Source organism: Aquarana catesbeiana, linkage group LG12, assembly GCF_042186555.1.
Source record: "Aquarana catesbeiana isolate 2022-GZ linkage group LG12, ASM4218655v1, whole genome shotgun sequence".
Classification (NCBI taxonomy): Eukaryota; Metazoa; Chordata; class Amphibia; order Anura; family Ranidae; genus Aquarana; species Aquarana catesbeiana.
In genome coordinates, this window is record NC_133335.1 from 90,855,128 (window position 1) to 90,875,964 (window position 20,837).

General features: G+C 42.9%; 1 protein-coding gene across 1 annotated transcript in view; it reads left to right on the forward strand.

Moving 5' to 3' along the window:
- The window catches only part of GAA (alpha glucosidase), a 140,175-nt gene that overhangs the window by 10,170 nt on the left and 109,168 nt on the right, over nt 1–20,837 (forward strand). Inside the window, exon 3 of the mRNA XM_073608206.1 lies at nt 8,661–8,806. Within this exon, the coding sequence (XP_073464307.1) occupies nt 8,661–8,806 (146 nt within the window). The remainder of the gene's footprint in view (nt 1–8,660; nt 8,807–20,837) is intronic.

Genomic DNA, 20,837 nt, shown 5'->3' on the forward strand with positions numbered 1-20,837 from the left:
AAAAGGTTTTAACCCCCTGATTGCCCCCTAGTTAACACTTTCACCAGTGATCACTGTATATGTGTTACGGTGACACTGGTTAGCTAGTTTGTTATTTAGGTTCACTGTTAGCTTTTTATAGCGTCAGGTACCCCCATATACTACCTAATAAAGGTTTTAACCCCCTGATTGCCACCTAGTTAACCCTTTCACCAGTGATCACCGTATAAGTGTTACGGGTGACGCTGGTTAGTTAGTTTGTTTCTTATACCCACCTTTTAATACCCAATAAAGGTTTAACCCCCTGATCGCCCGGCGGGTGATATCAGTTAGGTTTTAGGGTCTGCGTCGCCCAAGGCAGCGTCAGGTTAGTGCCAGTACCGCTAACACCCTTGCTCGCAGCATACACTTCCCTTAGTGGTATAGTATCTGAACGGATCGATATCTGATCCGACCAGATCTATACTAGCGTCCCCAGCAGTTTAGGGTTCCCAAAAACGCAGTGTTAGTGGGATCAGCCCAGATACCTGCTAGCACCTGCATTTTGCCCCTCCGCCCAGCCCAGCCACCCAAGTGCAGTATTGATTGATCACTATCACTTACAAAACACTAAACACACATAACTGCAGCGTTCACAGAGTCAGGCCTGATCCCTGCGATCGCTAACAGTTTTTTTGGTAGCGTTTGTTACAGTTGCTGACAGCCTAGGAGCTTTTTTACCTGTGAGTCTCACTACTGTACCAGTAAATTTAGAGCCCAAAATGGCAAATCGAAGGTACAGTAGTGAAGAGGTATACACGTTTCTGAGCATGACAGATAGTGAAGAGGAAGTCACTCATCTGTCAGATTCAGGCTCAGAATACGATCCTGTAGATAGCAGCGATTCCATGACAGATAGCTCTGACGACAGAGTTGTGGTCCCTGCCAAGGTCAGACTTACCAGACCCCGATCTTCTTCTGCTGTTGAGGTGCAAGAACTGCAGGGCTCTCGTATGGAGTAGAGAAGTACTAGTCCTGCTGATCCTTCTGGTGAACTGGCAAGCACCAGCGGCCTAGTACACCCTGGTCGTACATCCAGCACTGCAGTAACACTTGGTGACGTGGTGAATCCCATAAGTGCAGTTCAAGCTGGTGAGGTGGCAAGCACAAGTAGTGTCCCGCTGCCACCAAGAAGACAAAGACAGGTCCGTCGAGCCCATAGTGCTCTTCCTGATGCATTCGCCAATCCTAATTGGGAACCCACCACTTCTGCAGCATTCATACTTCCCCCATTCACTGGCCAACCCGGAATTCAGGTGGAAACAGTTGATTTTACGTCACTTGATTTTTATTCGCTGTTTTTCACGGAAGATCTCTATAGGTCTATTGTGGACCAAAGCAATTTGTATACTGGTCAATACATTGCCGCTAATCCCCAGTCCTCCCGTGCTAGAGATTGGAAACCAATTACGGTTTCTGAATTTAAGATCTTTCTGGGCCTATCCCTCGACATGGGCATAGTTAAAATGAGTATGTTGTGGTCATATTGGTCCACTGACCCAATTTACCATATGCTCGTGTTCTCTGCCTCCATGGCCAGGGCACGATACGAGCAGATCTCGCGGTTCATGCATTTCAACAACAATGAACTCTGTCGTCCTCGTGGAGACCCTGGATATGATTGGCTCTACAAAATTCGGCCCCTCGTACACCACTTCAACCAACATTTTGCAGACTTGTTTACTCCCCATCAAGTTGTCTGCATTGATAAGTCCCTGATTAAGTTTTCTGGCCGCTTGTCATTCAAACAGTATCTTCCCAGCAAGCGTGCCAGATACGGGGTCAAGATGTATAAGCTCTGTGACAGGGCCACAGGCTATACATGTAGTTTTATGGTTTATGAGGGAAGAGATAGTCATGACGAGCCGCCAAACTTCCCAGATTACATAGGGAGCGCTGGCAAGATTGTGTGGGACTTGGTGTCACCCTTATTCGGAAAGGGGTACCATTTATATGTTGACAATTATTACACGAGCGTGCCACTTTTTAGTCACTTGTTTGATCTTCAGATTGGCACCGTGCAATTTAATTGCCGGGGCTTACCCCGGAGGCTTGTAGATTCCCGTCTTAGGCTGGGGGAGAGAGCCTGCTTGCAGTGTAATAACTTGCTCACTGTGAAGTGGAGGGATAATAAGAATGTTTTAGTTCTTTCCTCCCTTCATGCAGACACGACGGTCCAAATTTCTACAGCGACTGGTGTTGTGGAGAAACCCCTTTGTGTCCACGAATATAACCAAAATATGGGAGGGGTGGACCTCAACGACCAGTTGTTGGCGCTGTACCTAGTTGCCCGTAAGGCCAGACACTGGTATAAAAAAGTGTCTGTATATTTATTTCAATTGGCTTTGCTGAACGCTCATGTGCTATACAGAGCTTCAGGACGGACTGGATCCTTCCTTAAATTCCAGGAAGAGATCGTCAGAGCCCTTCTGTTTCCAGACAGTGCTCCACCTCACCTTTCCAATCCAAATGCAGTAAGCCGGTGCATGAGAGGCATTTTCCTTATGTCCTCCCGAGTACCCCTACCCAACAAGCCCCCCAAAGAGGATGCCGTGTCTGCAGCAAGCGCGAATATAGGCGTGACACGCGCTATTTTTGTCCCTCCTGTCCTGACAATCCTGGTCTTTGCATTGGTGAATGTTTTGAACGCTACCATACACTAGTTGAGTATTAGCGTAGGGTACAGCACTGCACAGACTAGGACACACTTTCACAGGGTCTCTCAAGATGCCATCGCATTTTGAGAGACCCGAACCTGGAACCATTATGCCCCGTACACACGGTCGGATTTTCTGATGGAAAATGTGTGATAGGACCTTGTTGTCGGAAATTCCGACCGTGTGTAGGCTCCATCACACATTTTCCATCGGATTTTCCGACACAGAAAGTTTGAGAGCTTGCTATAAAATTTTCCGACAACAAAATCCTTTGTCGGAATTTCCGTTCGTGTGTACACAAATCCGACGCACAAAGTGCCACGCATGCTCAGAATAAATAAAGAGATGAAAGCTATTGGCTACTGCCCCGTTTATAGTCCCGATGTACGTGTTTTACGTCACCGCGTTCAGAATGATCGGATTTTCCGACAACTTTGTGTGACCGTGTGTATGCAAGACAAGTTTGAGCCAACATCCGTGTACGGAGCATTACAGTTAAAACCGTTACAGTTACAAAAAAAAAAGTGTTTAAAAAAAAAAAAAAACCCAAAAAAATATAAAATAAAAAAAACAAAAATAGTTGTCATTTTATTGTTCTCTCTCTCTCTCTCTATTCTCTCTCTATTATTCTGCTCTTTTTTACTGTATTCTATTCTGCAATGTTTTATTGCTATTATGCTCTATCATGTTTGCTTTTCAGGTATGTAATTTTTTTATACTTTACTGTTTACTGTGTTTTATTGTTAACCATTTTTTTTTGTTTTCAGGTACACTATTCAGTTGCAGCACGGATTTATTTATCTTGACAGCAACAGCATTTGCTCCCACGATATATAAAGCCGTGACTCCAGCGCTGTAGGAGGTGATTTCACCACCACAGTTAAAAAAAAAGAGCATATATGCCGAAACATGGGGGCAGCAGGGGTGGAGGAGCGATTTGCTCCTAACTTTTGGGGTGGATACCCCCATGCTTCGGCATATATATATATTTTAGGCACAGATTGCGTTAAAAAAGGTTTTATTTTTTACTATGATTTTTTTGTACTTGCTTTGCAGGTATAGTATGATGTCTTACTGTTATACTGTAATGTTATTTTGTTTTATTTTATTGTTAACCATCATTTGCTTAGCAGGTACGCCATTCAGTTGCAGCGCGGATTTATTTATCTTGACAGCAACAGCGTTTGCTCCCACGATACATAAAGCCGTGACTCCAGCGCTGTAGGAGGTTATTTCACCACCACAGTTAAAAACAAAATGGTGCATGTATGCACATCATTAGAAGTGGGTGGATGAAGGGAGGTATTCTAATGGTGGGCATACCCACCGAGCAATCTCTTTTTTTCGTTCAGCCCACAGGCTGCATGAAAAAAAAAGATTACAATATATGCCCAACAAGGACCAGCAACGTACTGGTATGTTTCTGGACTGTGAGTGGTTATACCAGAATGATGCCTGCGGGTTTAGGTATCATTCTTTTCAGCCAGCGGTCGGCTTTCATGTAAAAGCAATCCTAGCGGCTAATTAGCCTCTAGACTGCTTGTCCCCCCCCACCGTCTCCCATGGCTTTTTCTGGCTCTCCTGTTCCAACAGGGAACCTGAGAATGCAGCCGGTGGTTCCACCAGCTGACCATAGAGCCGATCAGAGACCAGAAGGGCTCCAATCATCTCTATGGCCTAAGAAACCGGAAGCTACGTGCATTTCATGACTTCGATTTTGCCGCACGTAAACGGCGCCATTGGGAAATTGGGAAAGCATTTTATCACACCTGATCTTGGTGTGGTCAGATGCTTTGAGGGCAGAGGAGAGATCTAGGGTCTAATAGACCCAACTTTTTTCAAAAAAGAGTACCTGTCACTACCTATTGTTATCATAGGGGATATTTACATTCCCTGAAATAACAATAAACATGATAAAAAAAATAATGAAAGGAACAGTTTAAAAATAAAATAAAAAGCAAAATAAATAATGAAAAAAAAAAAAAAAAAAAAAAAAGCACCCCTGCCCCCCCTGCTCTCGTGCAAAGGTGAACGCAAGCTTCAGTCTGGCATCATATGTAAACAGCAATTGCACCATGCATGTGAGGTATCACCGCGAAGGTCAGATTGAGAGCAGTAATTTTAGCAGTAGACCTTCTCTGTAAATCTAAAGTGGTAACCTGTAAAGGCTTTTAAAGGCTTTTAAAAATGTATGAAGTTTGTCTCCGCTGCACATTTGTGTGCAATTTTAAAGCATGTCATGTTTGGTATCCATGTACTGGGCCTAAGATCATCTTTTTTATTTCATCAAACATTTAGGCAATATAGTGAGTTTTATTGCATTAAAATTAAAAAAAAGTGTGCTTTTTCAAAAAAAATGTGTTTGAAAAATCGCTGCGCAAATACTGTGTGAAAAAAAATGAAACCCACCATTTTTAATCTGTAGGGTCTTTGCTTTAAAAAATATATATAATGTTTGGGGGTTCAAAGTAATTTTCTTGCAAAAAGAAAAATATTTTTTCATGTAAACAAAAAGTGTCAGAAAGGGCTTTGTCTTCAAGTGGTTAGAAGAGTGGGTGATATGTGACATAAGCTTCTAAATGTTGTGCATAAAATTCCAGGACAGTTCAAACCCCCCCCCCCCCCAATGACCCCATTTTGGAAAGTAGACACCCCAAGCTATTTGCTGAGAGGCATGTCGAGTTCATTGAATATTTTATATTGTGACACAAGTTGCCGGAAAAAGACACTTTTTTTTTTTTTTTGCACAAAGTTGTCACTAAATGATATATTGCCTAGCCGTGTACGGGACCCTGAAAACCAAGCACTGCCTTCAGGCTTTTATAAGAGTGTAAATTTTTGATTTCACTCCTCACTGCCTATCACAGTTTCAGAGGCCATGGAATGCCCAGATGGCACAACCCCCCCCCCAAATTACCCCATTTTGGAAAGTAGACACCCTAAGCTATTTGCTGAGAGGTATGGTGAGTATTTTGCAGACCTCGCTTTTTGTCAGTTTTGAAAATTGAAAAAAGGAAAAAAAAATGTTTTCTTTACTTCATTTTCAAAAACAAATGAGAGCTGCAAAATACTCCCCATGTCTCTCAGCAAATATCTACTTTCCAAAATGGGGTCATTTGGGGGGGTTTGTGCTATCTTGGCATTTTATGGCCTTCGAATCTGTGAGGTAGTGAGGAGTGAAATAAAAAATTTGCGCCCTGAGAAATCCTGAAGGCGGTGATTGGTTTTCGGGGCCCCGTACGCAGCTAGGCCCCCTTAAAAGTCCCACACATGTGGTATCCCCATACTCAGGAGAAGCAGCAGAATGTATTTTGGGGTGCAATTCCACATATGCCCATGGCATGTGTGAGCAATATATCATTTAGTGACAACTTTGTGCAAACAAAAAAAAGTTTGTCATTTTCGAACAACTTGTGGCAAAATATAGAATGTTCCATGGACTCAACATGCCTCTCAGCAAATAGCTTGGGGTGTCTACTTTCCAAAATGCTGCAAAATACTCACCATGTCTCTCAGCAAATATCTACTTTCCAAAATGGGGTCACTTGGAGGGGTTTTATGCCATCTTGGCATTTTATGGCCCTCAAAACTGTGATAGGTAGTGAGGAGTGAAATCAAAAATTTACGCCCTTAGAAATCCTGAAGGCGGTGCTTGGTTTTCGGGGCCCCGTACGCTGCTTGGCCCCAAAAAGTCCCACACATGTTGTATCCCCATACTCAAGAGAAGCAGCAGAATGTATTTTGGGGTGTAATTCCACATATTCCCATGGCATGTGTGAGCAATATATCATTTAGTGACACCTTAGCAAATAGCTTGGGGTGTCTACTTTCCAAAATGGGGTCATTTGAGGGGGTTTTGTGCCATCTTGGGATTTTTTGGCCTTCAAAACTGTGATAGGTTGTGAAAAGTGAAATCAAAAATTTACGCCCTTAGAAATTCTGAAAGCGGTGCTTGGATTTCGGGGCCCCGTAAGAAGCTAGGCTCCCAAAAAGTCCCACACATGTGGTATCCCCGTACTCAGGAGAAGCAGCAAAATGTATTTTGGGGTGCAATTCCACATATAACCATGGCATGTGTGAGCAGTATATCATTTAGTGACAAATTTTGTAAAAAAAAATTTTTTTTTTGTCATTATTCAATCACTTGGGACAAAAAAATTAAATATTCAGTGGGCTCAACATGCCTCTCAGCAATTTCCTTGGGGTGTCTAATTTCCAAAATGGGGTCATTTGGGGAGGGGGGGGGGTTGTACTGCCCTGCCATTTTAGCACCTCAAGAAATGAGATAGGCAGTCATAAACTAAAAGCTGTGTAAATTCCAGAAAATGTACCCTAGTTTTAGACGCTATAACTTTTGAGCAAACCAATAAATATACGCTTATTGACATTTTTTTTACCAAAGATGTGCTGAATACATTTTGGCCTAAATGTATGACTAAAATTGAGTTTATTGGATTTTTCTTATAACAAAAAGTAGAAAATATCATTTTTTTTTTCAAAATTTTCGGTCTTTTTCCGTTTATATCGCAAAAAATAAAAATAGCAGAGGCAATCAAATACCATCAAAAGAAAGCTCTATTTGTGGGAAAAAAAAGGACGCAAATTTTGTTTGGGTACAACATGGCATGACCGCGCAATTACCAGTTAAAGCAGCATAGTACCAAATTGTAAAAAGTCCTCTGGTCTTTAGGCAGCCAAAAGTTCCGGGGCTTAAGTGGTTAAATACACTTAATCATGTTTTAATAAATACATAGTTGCAGTAATGTGTTTTTTTTATTTTATTTTTTATAATAGCCTGATGTTCAAAGTAAAACATATCAGTGTATTATCTAGAATACCCAGACACAGCTTTGCAGCTTCTTAAAGGCTAAATTCACCTTTGTAAAAATAAATAAATAAATGCACACGTTTTTGGAAGCAACAAAATGTGCATTTATTTTTTTACTCAGGAGCCTGTAAAGCATTGCGTCTGTGATTAGTGGATTGTGGGTTCAATGTCAGGTTCCTGCAGACATGCTTTCAGAAAAAGGAATCACTGCACCAGGTGAGACTGGGAATTCAGTCCCAAAGCAGATAACCACACAGGTGCTGGCCCAGCTCGCCACCGCGACAGACAGGATAGGATATGGACCAGTGTTTCTCAACTCCAGTCTTCAAGGCCCCCCAACAGGTCATGTTTTCAGGCTGCCCATTATTTTGAACAGATGATTTGATCAATTTCACTGCCTTAGTAATTACCACAGCCGTTTCTTCTGAGGGAAATCCTAAAAACATGATCTGTTGGGGTGCCTTGAGGACTGGAGTTGAGAAACACTGATATAGACAGTTGCACATCACAATGGGATACCAGTAGTAAACTTCTTTATTGGTGAAGACAGATAAAATCACGGATTTCACGGATAAGGTGAACACGTTTCACACATCTTTGTGCTTAATCATTAATGCAGACACGTCCTCTAGCTTTCTGCCTGTGCTTCTGTACGGGCTTTCTGTTATAAAGCTGAAGGAAATGTCAATGAACTAGGATGGCGTTCATTAGCCATTGAGAACTACAAGACTGTCTGCTGCATTGGAAAATGGGAGTTGTAGTTTATTCATTCACAGAACCCTGTGAATGAATGATGCAGCTGTGCAGGCAGAGCCCCGTGCAGTAGCACCAATTTTAAACTTGAAAATGACTGTAATACCATAGATATTGGTGTAAGATGTTACAAATGTGAACTTATCCTTTAATCTATGCAGCTTTATGCTATAGTAAGCACTGTTTAATGTACAATTTAAATGGCTACCAAACTGCAGAAGTCCATTGCCCTTTACATGCCATAGCAGTGTTAATAAAAAAAAAATGATTAAAATGATTTCTGCATTATTTCAAACTCCTCAAAAGCACCATTCATGCTTTACATTTTAACAAATGTATGCTAAATGGCAAGCTCTCTTCTGTGTTTTGAACCTTAATGAATTTTTCTTTAATTGCATTCATAGATTAAGGACCCAACTAAAAATCGATATGAGGTGCCCATACATACCCCTAAAGTCAAAGGAAAGGCATCTAAAGTGCAATATGATGTTCAGATTACTAATGACCCCTTCAGTCTCATGGTCAGAAGAAAGTCCAATGGACAGATTGTGTAAGTATTAGATAGTCAACTGAAAGGCTGTAAAACCTCTATAGTGAGAAAATTTCTTTTTTTTCCCTTTTTAATCTTTATTCTTTTTTTATACTTCTACATAAACAAGGAAGTACTGGTATCTGGGGAACAAATCAACTGATATACATTTTTCTGAAATGTGGATGATTTCATCCGATAACCTGCTTTATTATAGTTTGCAACAGACCTACAGTGTGGCCTTCATGAAGTTGTTGATGTTTGATGGTAAAAGGTATTGACGGAACACAGCTTAGGATCCTCTAAGTTCCCAACATGTAAATTAGGCCAAAAGGAGCTTCAAACCAACATAGCTGCTAAAAGAAAGTATCTGGTCATGTGACACTCTACAGCAGTGTGTATACATTCTGCTTACTTTGCTGGACCCTGGATCTTCTAGACTCTTAACATCATGTACATCAAATTTTTGTTCTAGAGTTTACAGGGGTGTGTAACTGTATCAGTTTCCTAGTCTGTCATTTAAAGCCCGACAAAATTTTTTTCTTGAGATTGAAGAAACATTAATGCCTCTATCAGGTTTTTTTTATTGTGGACTGGGTCCCTGTTGAGGAGTTTTCCCCTCACTTCTATGAAGTTCTAGAAAATCTCTTCAATGAAGACACAGACAAAAAACACCACTTGTGAGTATGAGTTCACCTTACCATATATTAAAGAGGAAGTAAACCCTGATGAGTTTTACTTCTTCTTTATTCACCTGCAAAGTAAAAGCATAATGGGCTAGTGTGCAAGTATCCAATGATCAGACTTGTTCTGACACGCCCTCCCTGCATGGTCTTTTCCCACACACTTCTTTCTTCCTTTCACTTTAACCAGGACATTATTCTACTATCTTTCTGTCCTGCTCCTAAGCATCCTAAATAAATTTCCCTTCATTGTCTGGATTTGGGTCGAGCTCATCTCTCAGCTACCGTTCTCTTTTGAGAGTCTGGCATTCCCGAAGGTCCCCATAGGGGACAGCCTGCTTCTCATTACACTATGGCTAGGTGGATTCCACAGCTCATTGTTCAAAGATTTGCAAGGCTGCCAACTGGGTCTTCACGTTCTCCACACAGTGGTTATGTTTTATCAGGTTGTTAGGTCTCAGGTGATGCAGGCTTCGGTCAGAAGGTTCTTCAGGCAACTCTGTAGGCTCTGTTGAGCCACCCCGGTTAACCTGTTGGTTTTTGTGGGCCTGTTAACCTTTGTTTGCTCTGTTGTCCACCTCTCAGTTGGACTGCATTTGGACATCCCAATGTGCCTAAATACTCATCCTCTGTCCCATAATAAACAATTAGGAAAATGACTTACTGTAAAATCATCTTCTTGGAATACATTATGGCGCACAGGTCCCTCCCCTCAGTTCTCCTGATATTGCTTGCTAACAAAACAAAAATACATGCTGGGAGTAGGAGGGGGTTTACTGGGACAGTGTCCAATTTTGCGAAGGCATCTGCATACCCCTATGTACCTGTATACTCCTCCTGCGTCCTGTAATGTATGCCAAGAAATATTTAACGACAGGTCACAAATCTTACTATTCTGGTTAATGTACTGGCAGTACGGGTACACCGAATGGAAATTTTGGTGCCGAAACTGAAAATAAAGGATACACTAGGCCGAAAACCTATACCGAAAATGACAGTTTTTAAAAAAATATTTAAATTTTTATATATAATTGTATTATATTCAACTTTTTAATTATCATCAATTTAAATTAATATGAATTTATTGTTGGTCATTATTGGCACCTTTAGTGCAAGAAAGGTCAATAAAAATGCAGTCTGCAGTCTCTGACCATCTCCTGTATTATGTCTGCAATCTCTTGCTTAAACTTAAACACATTACCATTAGTATTAGCAAAATTTCCATTCGGTGCACCTCTAGTAGATATGATACAGGAGATGGTCAGAGACTGCAGACATAGTACAGGAGATCAATACAGCCTCACCAGTTCCCATCATATACAGCCTGCCAGTGCCCAGCAGCCTCCCCAGTGCCCGTCATATGCAGCCTGTCAGTGCCCAGCAGCCTCACCAGTGCCCATCATACGCAGCTTGCCAGTGCCCATCAACCCCACCAGTGCCCGTCACATGCAGCCTGCCAGTGCCCATCATATGCAGCCTGCCAGTGCCCATCATATGCAGCCTGCCAGTGCCCATCATATGCAGCTTGCCAGTGCCCAGCAGCCCCACCAGTGCCCGTCATATGCAGCTTGCCAGTGCCCATCATATGCAGCTTGCCAGTGCCCAGCAGCCCCACCAGTGCCCATCATATGCAGCTTGCCAGTGCCCATCATATGCAGCTTGCCAGTGCCCATCATATGCAGCTTGCCAGTGCCCAGCAGCCCCACGAGTGCCCGTCATATGCAGCTTGCCTGTGCCTGCATCAGTGGCGATCTCCGTGTGTCGCGGAGCAGGAATTGAAATGCCCGGGCTGCAGTAACAATGTCCCGCCTCCTGTGATCATGTCACACTAATTCAATGTCCAGCCATTGGATCAGTGTGCCGTCTATCACAGGAGGCGGGACACTGTTACTACGGCCTGGGCAATTCAGCTCCATGACACATGGAGATCACGGCGAGTAAAGGAGACGGGAGGGGAGGAGGAGGGGGTGGAGAACTGGGCGCGCCAGGATGACACTTCCGCAATGGGCGGCACACGGGGCGGACCACGCCCCCTTTCGGTATCGGCTGTTTTTTCCTTTCGGCCAAATGAAATGAATAAAAATTGTTTTCGGACGATAATTTTCGAAGGACCAAATTTCGGTGCACCTCTAACTGGCAGTACACTATTCTTTTTAATACACCAAAAATTTACCAAAGCTGACAAATACATTCTCCTCCTCATCTGTTGTGCACACACATATTGTGTCTATACTTGAAGTTATTTCTTGTTCAAATATTTTATTGAAAAAAAGCCTCCAGTACAAAGGTACAGTACATAACACACATAGGTACATATTCACAGCATGTTTAACTCAACATAGATGGAACATGGAAACGACCTCCTTAAAAGAACAAAAAGGTACATTATAGTTAGTGTGGGAGGACAATCCTCCATATAGTGGCAGAGTCATTTCAATTGGACCAACTGATAACTAGCAGGACTGGCAAGGATTTATGTAGGCAGTTCTTTTCTCTCTCTTTCATTAAGTGACACAGCTCAGTTAGGAAATCAGTGGTTTTATATTGCTACCTGCAGGAGAAAGAGATGCTGGGTGCAACATAAAAAGCAATCTAAAGGGCTGGCACTTTAGGACTGACATTTGTAAGGGCATGGTGGCTTTAGCTTTCACCAAATCTTAATAGACTTATAGTTATTGTGTATTCTACTTGGGTGGCCAGTGCTTTCTGAAATTTCCATCATAAAGCATCAGTTTCTTAAGTTTGATGTGGCTCTATTGGCAAATGTCAGCTTTGGCCATATTTTTTTGCACACCCTACTGCAGTGTGATACATCCTTTTAGGGCTTGTTCTCACCTAGATTTTGTTTGTGCTTAGGGACTCTGCCCACTCCCGTGATTAATTCTTGTGATTTGTCCCAATGGTTTTCTGAATGTGTCCCTCAAAGAACTATTGAAAAAATATATTATAATTTATGTACTCACAGTAGAATTATTTTCTGTGAGTTCACGGAGGGACATATATTGCTTCTATTATTCTATTTTGTTGGATCTGATGCCTTTGAAAATTTTTGCTACTTGTACTGCTAGACTGTCTAGAAAATAAAATATAAATATTGCCAAAAGAAAGTCTTGTTCGTCCCCATAAAATATGTATTAGTTTATCCTTAACCCCTTCATGCCGACCGTATGTAAATATGCGGCCTTGGCTTGAAGGGGTTGGACGGGGGTGATGCCTGCAGCTTCAGGCATCACCCTGGGACCTTTTTTTAGAGCCGGCAGTTGGCTTTTTTGGGATAACAACTGATGCGGCTAAAAGCTGCTCAGCTGTTATCCCAAGCAGCAGAGACGCCCCCTCCCGCCGCCTTCCGCGGCTCGCCCCTGCTTTCCTGTCCCACCAAGAGGCCCGAGCGACCAGCCGGCACGCCAGGAGACCCGAACGAAGCTGGAATCGGCTTTGATCGGGTCTCTGATCTAGTAACCCGGAAGCGATGTCATGACATCACTTCCGGTTTACAGAAGACTTAAAGGCTCCAAATTAAAAAAAATGTCAGTATTCAAAACAGCCAAACTTGGCGTTTTGAATGCTTTTAAGTGCAAAGGAGGGATTTGGGGTCTTAAAGACCCCAGATCGCTCCATAAAGAGTACCTGTCACTGCCTATTGCTGTCACAACGGATGTTTACATTCCTTGTGACAGCAATAAAAGTGATCAGAATTTTTTTTCCCAAAGGGACAGTGATCGGACATTCCGACAACAAAATCTTAGGATTTTTTCCGACGGATGTTGGCTCAAACTTGTTTTGCATACACACGGTCGCACCAAGTTGTCGGAATTTCCGATCGCCGACAACGCGGTGACGTCAACCACATACAACTAGACTAGAAAAGGCCAGTTCCGAACCAAGAGCGGCACCCTTTGGGCTCATTTTGCTAATCTCGTGTTAGTAAAAGTTTGGTGAGAGACGATTCGCGCTTTTTCAGACTCGTGGCTTTCAGATCGTTTTCTGCGGTTCAGTTTGTGCTTGTGGGTTTGTATCTGCTCTTCAGTGCGTGCAAGCAAGCTACGCGTGACTTTGTCATTGTGTTCTTGTTCGTTTGTTACTGTTTTTCAGGTCGCTCTTCACAGGCCTTGCTGTTCTTCAGTGCATTCTGTTACTTCGTTCTGAGCAGCCGACCATTTTCTAGCCATGTTGCGTATACGTAGAGTTTGTGCTGTGCGGGGGCTTGGTGTTGGGGTCCTGACCTTGACACAAGCCCAGTCCATGAACAGGGTGGGGAGGAGTTCATGGACCAAGAATTGGTTGCTTCAGCGTGACCAGTTCTGTCATATGCCTTTGCTCCGTGAGATCCGTGAGAATAATCCTTATGATTTCAGGAACTTTCTCAGGATGGAGGACCCCGTATTTCACCGTTTGTTGGCTTCGCTGACTCCCTATATCAGCAGGCAGGATACCCGCGTGAGGCAAGCCATCACTGCGGAGCAGAGGCTCGTCGCTACCCTGCGGTATTCGGCGACGGGGAGAAGCCTGCAGGACCTCAAGTTCTCGACAGGCATCTCCCCCAGGCTCTGGGTATCATTATCCCAGAGACCTGTTCTGCCATCATCCAGGTCCTACAGAAGGAGTATATGAAGGTAAGATTTTTATCGTTTAATATCACATTGTATCACATTATTGTATTGAATGTTTGCTAATATATTGTATTTCTTTCCTCATTCCCTAATTACCATGATTGTAATATGCTGTGAATGTCCCCTTTGTCCTCATGCATGCTGGATTTTTATGTAATTATTTTTTTAGTCCTTCATACATATTTGCCTTCACTAACCTCCCCAGCATGGTCTCCTGGCCCCATATTCACTTCATGTAGTCACTTAACAATGTATTTTATCAGCTCCATAGTAGTGCTTTACCCCAAACACCCCCTAAAATGTTTTTAAATGTGATTTGTGCTTTAAATTCAGGCAGAGTGCCAGAGGCTTTTTTTTTGTAGTGTCCCCAAATCATTTTTATTAACCCTCCCTCCCCCCAACTGCTAAGTCAGCTGATAACAATTCTCTATCTATCCTCAATCATCTATCTGCTGACTTTGCCAAACCCATACACACTATGCCCATCTCTTCTGTGCTCAGATTTATGGATGAATTCCCCAAAGCATGTAGTGCAAGGGCCTGCCTGTATACTTTCAAATGGTACTGTTTAAAGTTTTTGTATCCTATTATTATCTTGATAGGTAATAGCAGAAAGTCCAAAATTTGCTAAAATGTGTACAATGTGTATTTATATCTTTGTATTATGACACTTCTTACCTGTCTAGTGGGCTGCCAATAGTGTAACTAAGGAGGGGCTGTTCCAAGTAATACCCTGTATTTAGGCATTCATCTCTCAATGAAGTGAAGAGGGTTACCTGTCCAAGATCCCCCCCCTATAATGTTAGAAATGGCCCATGAGAGGGGGGAGGGGGAATATGATAGGTGTACCTTATACTTTGGTGTTGTAAAATTCCCCTTAATAAATGTTATCTGGATGTTGGCCAAGAATGTTTGTGTCTAATCTGATTTCCATGTTTATGTGCAAAAATACTAAAATACTTTTTTTTGTTTTCCTCAACAGTTTCCTTCCACGCCACAGGAATGGCAGACTGTGGCCTCCCACTTTGCCCAGCGGTGGGACTTTCCTAACTGTGGAGGGGCAATTGATGGGAAACACGTCCACATCGTCCCACCACCCAACTCGGGGTCATACTATTATAATTACAAGGGGTTCAATAGTATTGTGATGTTGACGGTGGTGTCAGCTAATTACGACTTCCTGTATGTGGACGTGGGGAAGAATGGCCGGATGTCCGATGGTGGAGTCATCGCCCAGACGGAGTTTTACAGGCGTCTCCAGAATGGCAGCTTGGACTTGCCACCTCCAGAAGACAATGTGGAAGGACTCCCATTCGTCTTCGTTGCGGATGAAGCATTTGCACTGGGGGACCATCTTATGCGGCCATTCCCGATGAGGACCCTCACCCCGGAACAGAGGGTTTTTAATTACCGGCTAGCCAGAGCCAGAAGAGTGGTGGAGAACACATTTGGAATCATGGACAGCCGGTTCCGCCTATTTCTGACACCCATCCATATGGTGGAGTATAAACTTAATCATATAATCCTGGCGTGCTGTGTTCTACATAACTTTTTACGCCAACATTCTGCCAACTATGCTGGCTCAGTTGGGCCTGAGGCCAGAATTCTAAATTAAACAACCCTGATGGCATTTGAAAGTGGCCGTCCTGGCTTGCCCTCCCTGAGTGCCCGTGATGTCCGGTTAAGATACCTTGAGTTCTTTGCGGGTAGGGGGGCCATCAATATGCCAGACAATTTGTGAAGCCTTTATCAAATAAAAAAAAAAGCAAATCTTTGGTGACATTTACTGCTTGTGCTTGTTTTAGCTGACCCTAACAGCAATGTGGGAAGTCCTGAAAATGGCGTGATTGTGTAACCTTATACAAAGCACTGTTGGGTGTTATTTACTAAAGGCGTAGACACTTTGCACTACAAGTGCACTTGAAACTGCACTGAAACTGCACTTGTAGTGCAAAGAGGATTTGCCCTTAGGAAATAACCCCCATTTTCACAGAAAGCAGCAATTACATCACCATAAAAGTGTTGTAGCGTTGAGACAATAATCCACACATTCTTGATAACAATCTTTTTAATACCTGCACAATCACATGTGCATTTAGAAAAGGTTTTTAAAACAAACCAACATGTTTGTTGTATAACAATTTTTGGGGTGGCATTATCAAAAATAGAAATGTCCATTTAAGATAAAACAGGCATGTGTAAAACCAACAAGAAAGACACAAATCTTGAACAAAGTTCACATATGGTAAAACTTGAAGGCAATATCAGACGTGAGTATTTAGGAACTGTGTTTGATATTGCCTTCAGATGGGGTGAAGTCACCCCTGGAAAAGCCAAATTTTGAAGATGCACACCAATTTACGAATGTCAACATTTGCTAGCTGCCATCACGGGGGATCAAGGGACGTGTTTTGGGGGAGCAACCCCTTCCTCACAGCTACTTTATTATTGAGGAAGGGGTTGCACCCCCAAAACACGTCCATTGATCTCCCGTGATGGCAGATAGCACATGTTGGCACACTGTGTGCATCCTCAAAATTTGGCTTTTCTAAAAATCGCTAAAACATTTTTAAGATTGTAGCACACAAAAAAACAAAGTGATTTGGAGGGGTTTTAAACTCGCCCCAAAACATCAATGATGTTATTATTTTTTTGAATAACATCATTGATTTTTTTCTTGAGGTTTTCCAATTCTAAATTACACCCCATGATCTCCCCGATCAGGATCTGGGCACTTTCTGATGTGAAAGGATCTGGATCCACAACATCACGATCACCTAAAAAGAGAGAAACCAAACAAAAACAGGTATCAAAAATCTGCCGGCATCCATCTCTTACCTGAGCCTGTGGTCGCAGACACTCACCTGTTGTGGTGACAATTTCCACCACATCTTCTTCCTCCTCCTGCTCTGCTTGGGTTGGGGGTATTTCCCCTTCTTCCAGAGGTGGGGGGTATGTGGTCTCCTCGGATGAGGGGTGTCCTCCGAGTCTTTTCTCCCCTATGTAAAACAAAAATGGTATAATTAGCACACAGATATTTGATGGCCGAAATATAAAGATGAAACATTGCTTGGAAGTGGGGTACAATTGTCTATTTTGGCAGAGTTCCAAGATGTAGCATTTTTATTGTCCGTTGTCAAGCTTCAAGACTTTACCTGTCTTGTACAAGCTTCACAGATGGAGTCACCCCTATAGTATACACTGGAGCACCTGTGTGGGCCCCCTAATAAAAAGGGTGTTCTTGTGTCCCACACTAGTGCTCCAGTGTCCAGATGTGAAAACAGCTGCTGAGTGTACTCTCCTTACACAGAATCTAGTTTGCATTTCATTCTAGTAACAAACCCATCTACACAACCAAATATTTTTCATACAAGTAGGCTCTAAAAAATGTTGGCAAATGCATATGGCCTAAACAATGGTGTTTTATAGGCCGAAAGAAAAATGTTTGATACGAACGAATAATGGGCCCATGAACATGAAAGTTGCCATTTTAAACTGTACAACACTTAAGAAAAGTACATGGAGCAGCACGAACGTAATAAAGACAAAAAGAATAAGAACACAGCACAACTACTTACTTTTTTGCAGCACTCTCCGGATCTTTCTGTACTGCTCGGGCTCTCTTAATTTCAGGTCCGACCACCGCTTCCTGAGCTGATCTTTCGATTGTCGTACACCGAAATTCCGGTGCAGACTCTTGACCACTTTTGCCATGATCTTGGCCTTTCTGATATTGGGGTTGTGGTAAGGTCCATACTTTCCGTCATAGTCGGCCTTCTTCAGGATGTCGACCATCTCCAACATCTCCCCAAAGGACATATTTGAGGCCTTAAATCGTCTCCTTCTGGATCGGGACGTTTCCGGATCCGGGCTTTCCTCCTCCTCGTTGCTATAATTAGCACGCACCTGCTCTGACTCCACCATGTGCTCTTCACTCACTGCGCCAAATTAAAAGGGGCGGGGAATAGACTAGAAAGAACGTCAGGGGCAACGGAGTTACACTGTGTATAAAGCGTAACACGCGTGCGTAGTTCGTACGATCTGTGAGCGGACGAAGGAGTATCGGAGGCACCGATCGTGATAACGAAGGTAAGAGCCAAACTTGGGCCTATACTGCATCTAGATTGAGGCCTATATTGTAACTAGATTAGGAGAGTTTTGCCTGACATTAGGGTTTGTCTTGTGTTGTGTCTTGCAGTGAAAATGGATGTCTTGAACGATACCGACTTCATGGCAATCTCCATTGACATGTTCAGGGAGCTGCCTTGTCTGTGGGAGATCAACCACCCACATTATAAGAACCAAACAAAGAGGAAGGCAGCGCTGGATCAATTGTTTGAAATTGTGAAGCAGGTGATCCCCACAGCAGACATGACCTATTTGAAGATCCTAATTGGTGGCCTGAGGAGCAAATATCTAAGGGAGCGCAAGAAAGTCCAGGATTCGCAGAGATCCGGAGCAGCAGATGACATCTATGTCCCCAGGATGTGGTACTATGACAGGCTGCATTTTCTGGCAGGTCAGACTGAACCCAGGTCATCACTCTCCAGTCTTCCTTCCACGCTTCCTTCCCCTCCCAGCTGAGGCTTCTGACGCCCAACCTGGGCCTTCCAGGCAGCAACGTGTGGAGGAGCCCAGCTTGAGCCAGGTATAGCATTCCTCTAAATAGTTCAGGTTGTCCAATCAATGATGTTAACTGGATGTTAGTTTGGAGTACTAATTTATGATTGTGATTGATGATGCAAAAACTAAAACCATGTCCCTTTTTCATACACAGGGAAGTCTCAGCCAGGAGGTGGCCAGGCCGAGCAGGCTGCCTGATATGCAGGTCCCTCCCCTACACCTGCAAAGAGAAAGTGGCAGGAAGAGGAGTACCCTAAAGGAGGCTGCCATAGGCCTCTTTTGGAAGGCTACAGAGGCCCTGGGAGCACCACACACTGTGGAGGAGGACTTTGCTGGCATAATTGCGTGTAAAATGCAGCTGGTGGAGGAGGGCCAACAACTCATGTGTGAGTCATTAATTTTGGAAGCTCTCAATAAGGGGTTAAGGGGCCAAATAACATCTGATACCCACATTTTTGACCTCACACATGGTCCTCCTCCTCCTCCTCCAGGTCCTACTAGTCCTCCTCCTCCTCCAGGTCCTACTCCTCCTCCTGCCACATCTCCAACAGCAGAGCCACAGCCGGGAATGAAGCATGGAAGGAAGACCAGAAAGTGATGACCCTGGATCCAGTCTGGTCTGGCAAAAGATGCAGCCTCTTGTGGTACCACAGCCTGGGGACACAGATGTCATCTGCTGCTTTCCGGATCTCTGGGACTTCTGGACCAGACTGCACTCCCTTACATATGGACTCCTCAGGCCACCAATTTTGATGTTCAAGAATTGATGTCTACCTTGGGGGTCCAAGGCTTCGCTAATTTCTGCTGTTTATCCAGCGTTGCCTCCCTCTTTGTTTGGTTCTGAGCCCTTAATAAAGGATTTTTGGTTTCAATTATACTTGCCTATGTGTTTTTTCCTTCAAAAAGGACAGTTTGTTTGTGAGGATTCAGGTACATTTCAAAAATACAATGTGAAATTAACAAGAGACACCAACACCAAACAATCTCCTTGAGATTAAATAATACAAGGTAATAATGGTGTTGTGGTAACTTGACACACAAAACACACAAAAATATTCTGGAGTAAAACTAAAACCAAAATAAAACAAAGATCAGCCTTGGAAAAAATACAAACCTAAAATATAAAAAAATCTGCCTTTAAAAAAAAAAAAAAATAATAATAAAAATATTTTTGTCAGATGTGACAAATCAAAATATATTAAGGGAATCCCGATAAATAATAAAGAAATACGTTTGTGAGAAGTCTGTGTGAATATGAGCAGCAAAACTACTTCATTCTTCTCACATTATAAAGAAGAAGAGCGTGCGCTGTATTAAACCATTTTTAACATTGCACCGTGACAAAAGTGTTGTATCCATTGCAAACGCTAATTTTACCCGACCGAGCTGTTCCGTCTCGGAATTTCTTCTGAGCATGCGTGGCACTTTGTGCGTCAGAACAGGCCACACATGGTCGTAATTGACGCGATCGGATTTTGTTGTCGGAAAATTTTATAGCCTGCTCTCAAACTTTGTGTGTCGGAAAATCCGATGGAAAATGTCCGATGGAGCCCACACATGGTCGGAATGTCCGACAACACGCTCCGATCGGACATTTTCCGTTGGAAAATCCGACCGTGTGTACGGGGCATAAGAGCGGCAGGGATGTGGAATTCCCTTCCACAGGCGGTGGTCTCAGCGGGGAGCATCGATAGTTTCAAAAAACTATTAGATAAGCACCTGAACGACCTCAACATACAGGGATATACAATGTAATACTGACATATAATTGCACACATAGGTTGGACTTGATGGACTTGTGTCTTTTTTCAACCTCACCTACTATTTAACTATGAGTGCCATTTTATTCTCTAGGGTCTCTGCTAAAAAATATATATAAAGTTTGGGGGTTTAAAGTAATTTTCTTGCAAAAAATATGGATTTTAACTTGTAAGCAACAAATGTCAGAAAAGGCTTAGGCATGAAGAGGTTAATAAAGTTATTGCTGAATAAACAGGCCCCCAGCAGAGATGTAAAAATAGCTATGGTCCATAAGGGGTATACAGGCACAAGAATTGGTTAAGTACAATAGGCCACATGGTGTTCTGGGAATCCTTCTTCCGACTTCTCAAGAAGAATGCATCCGAAGTTCAAAAT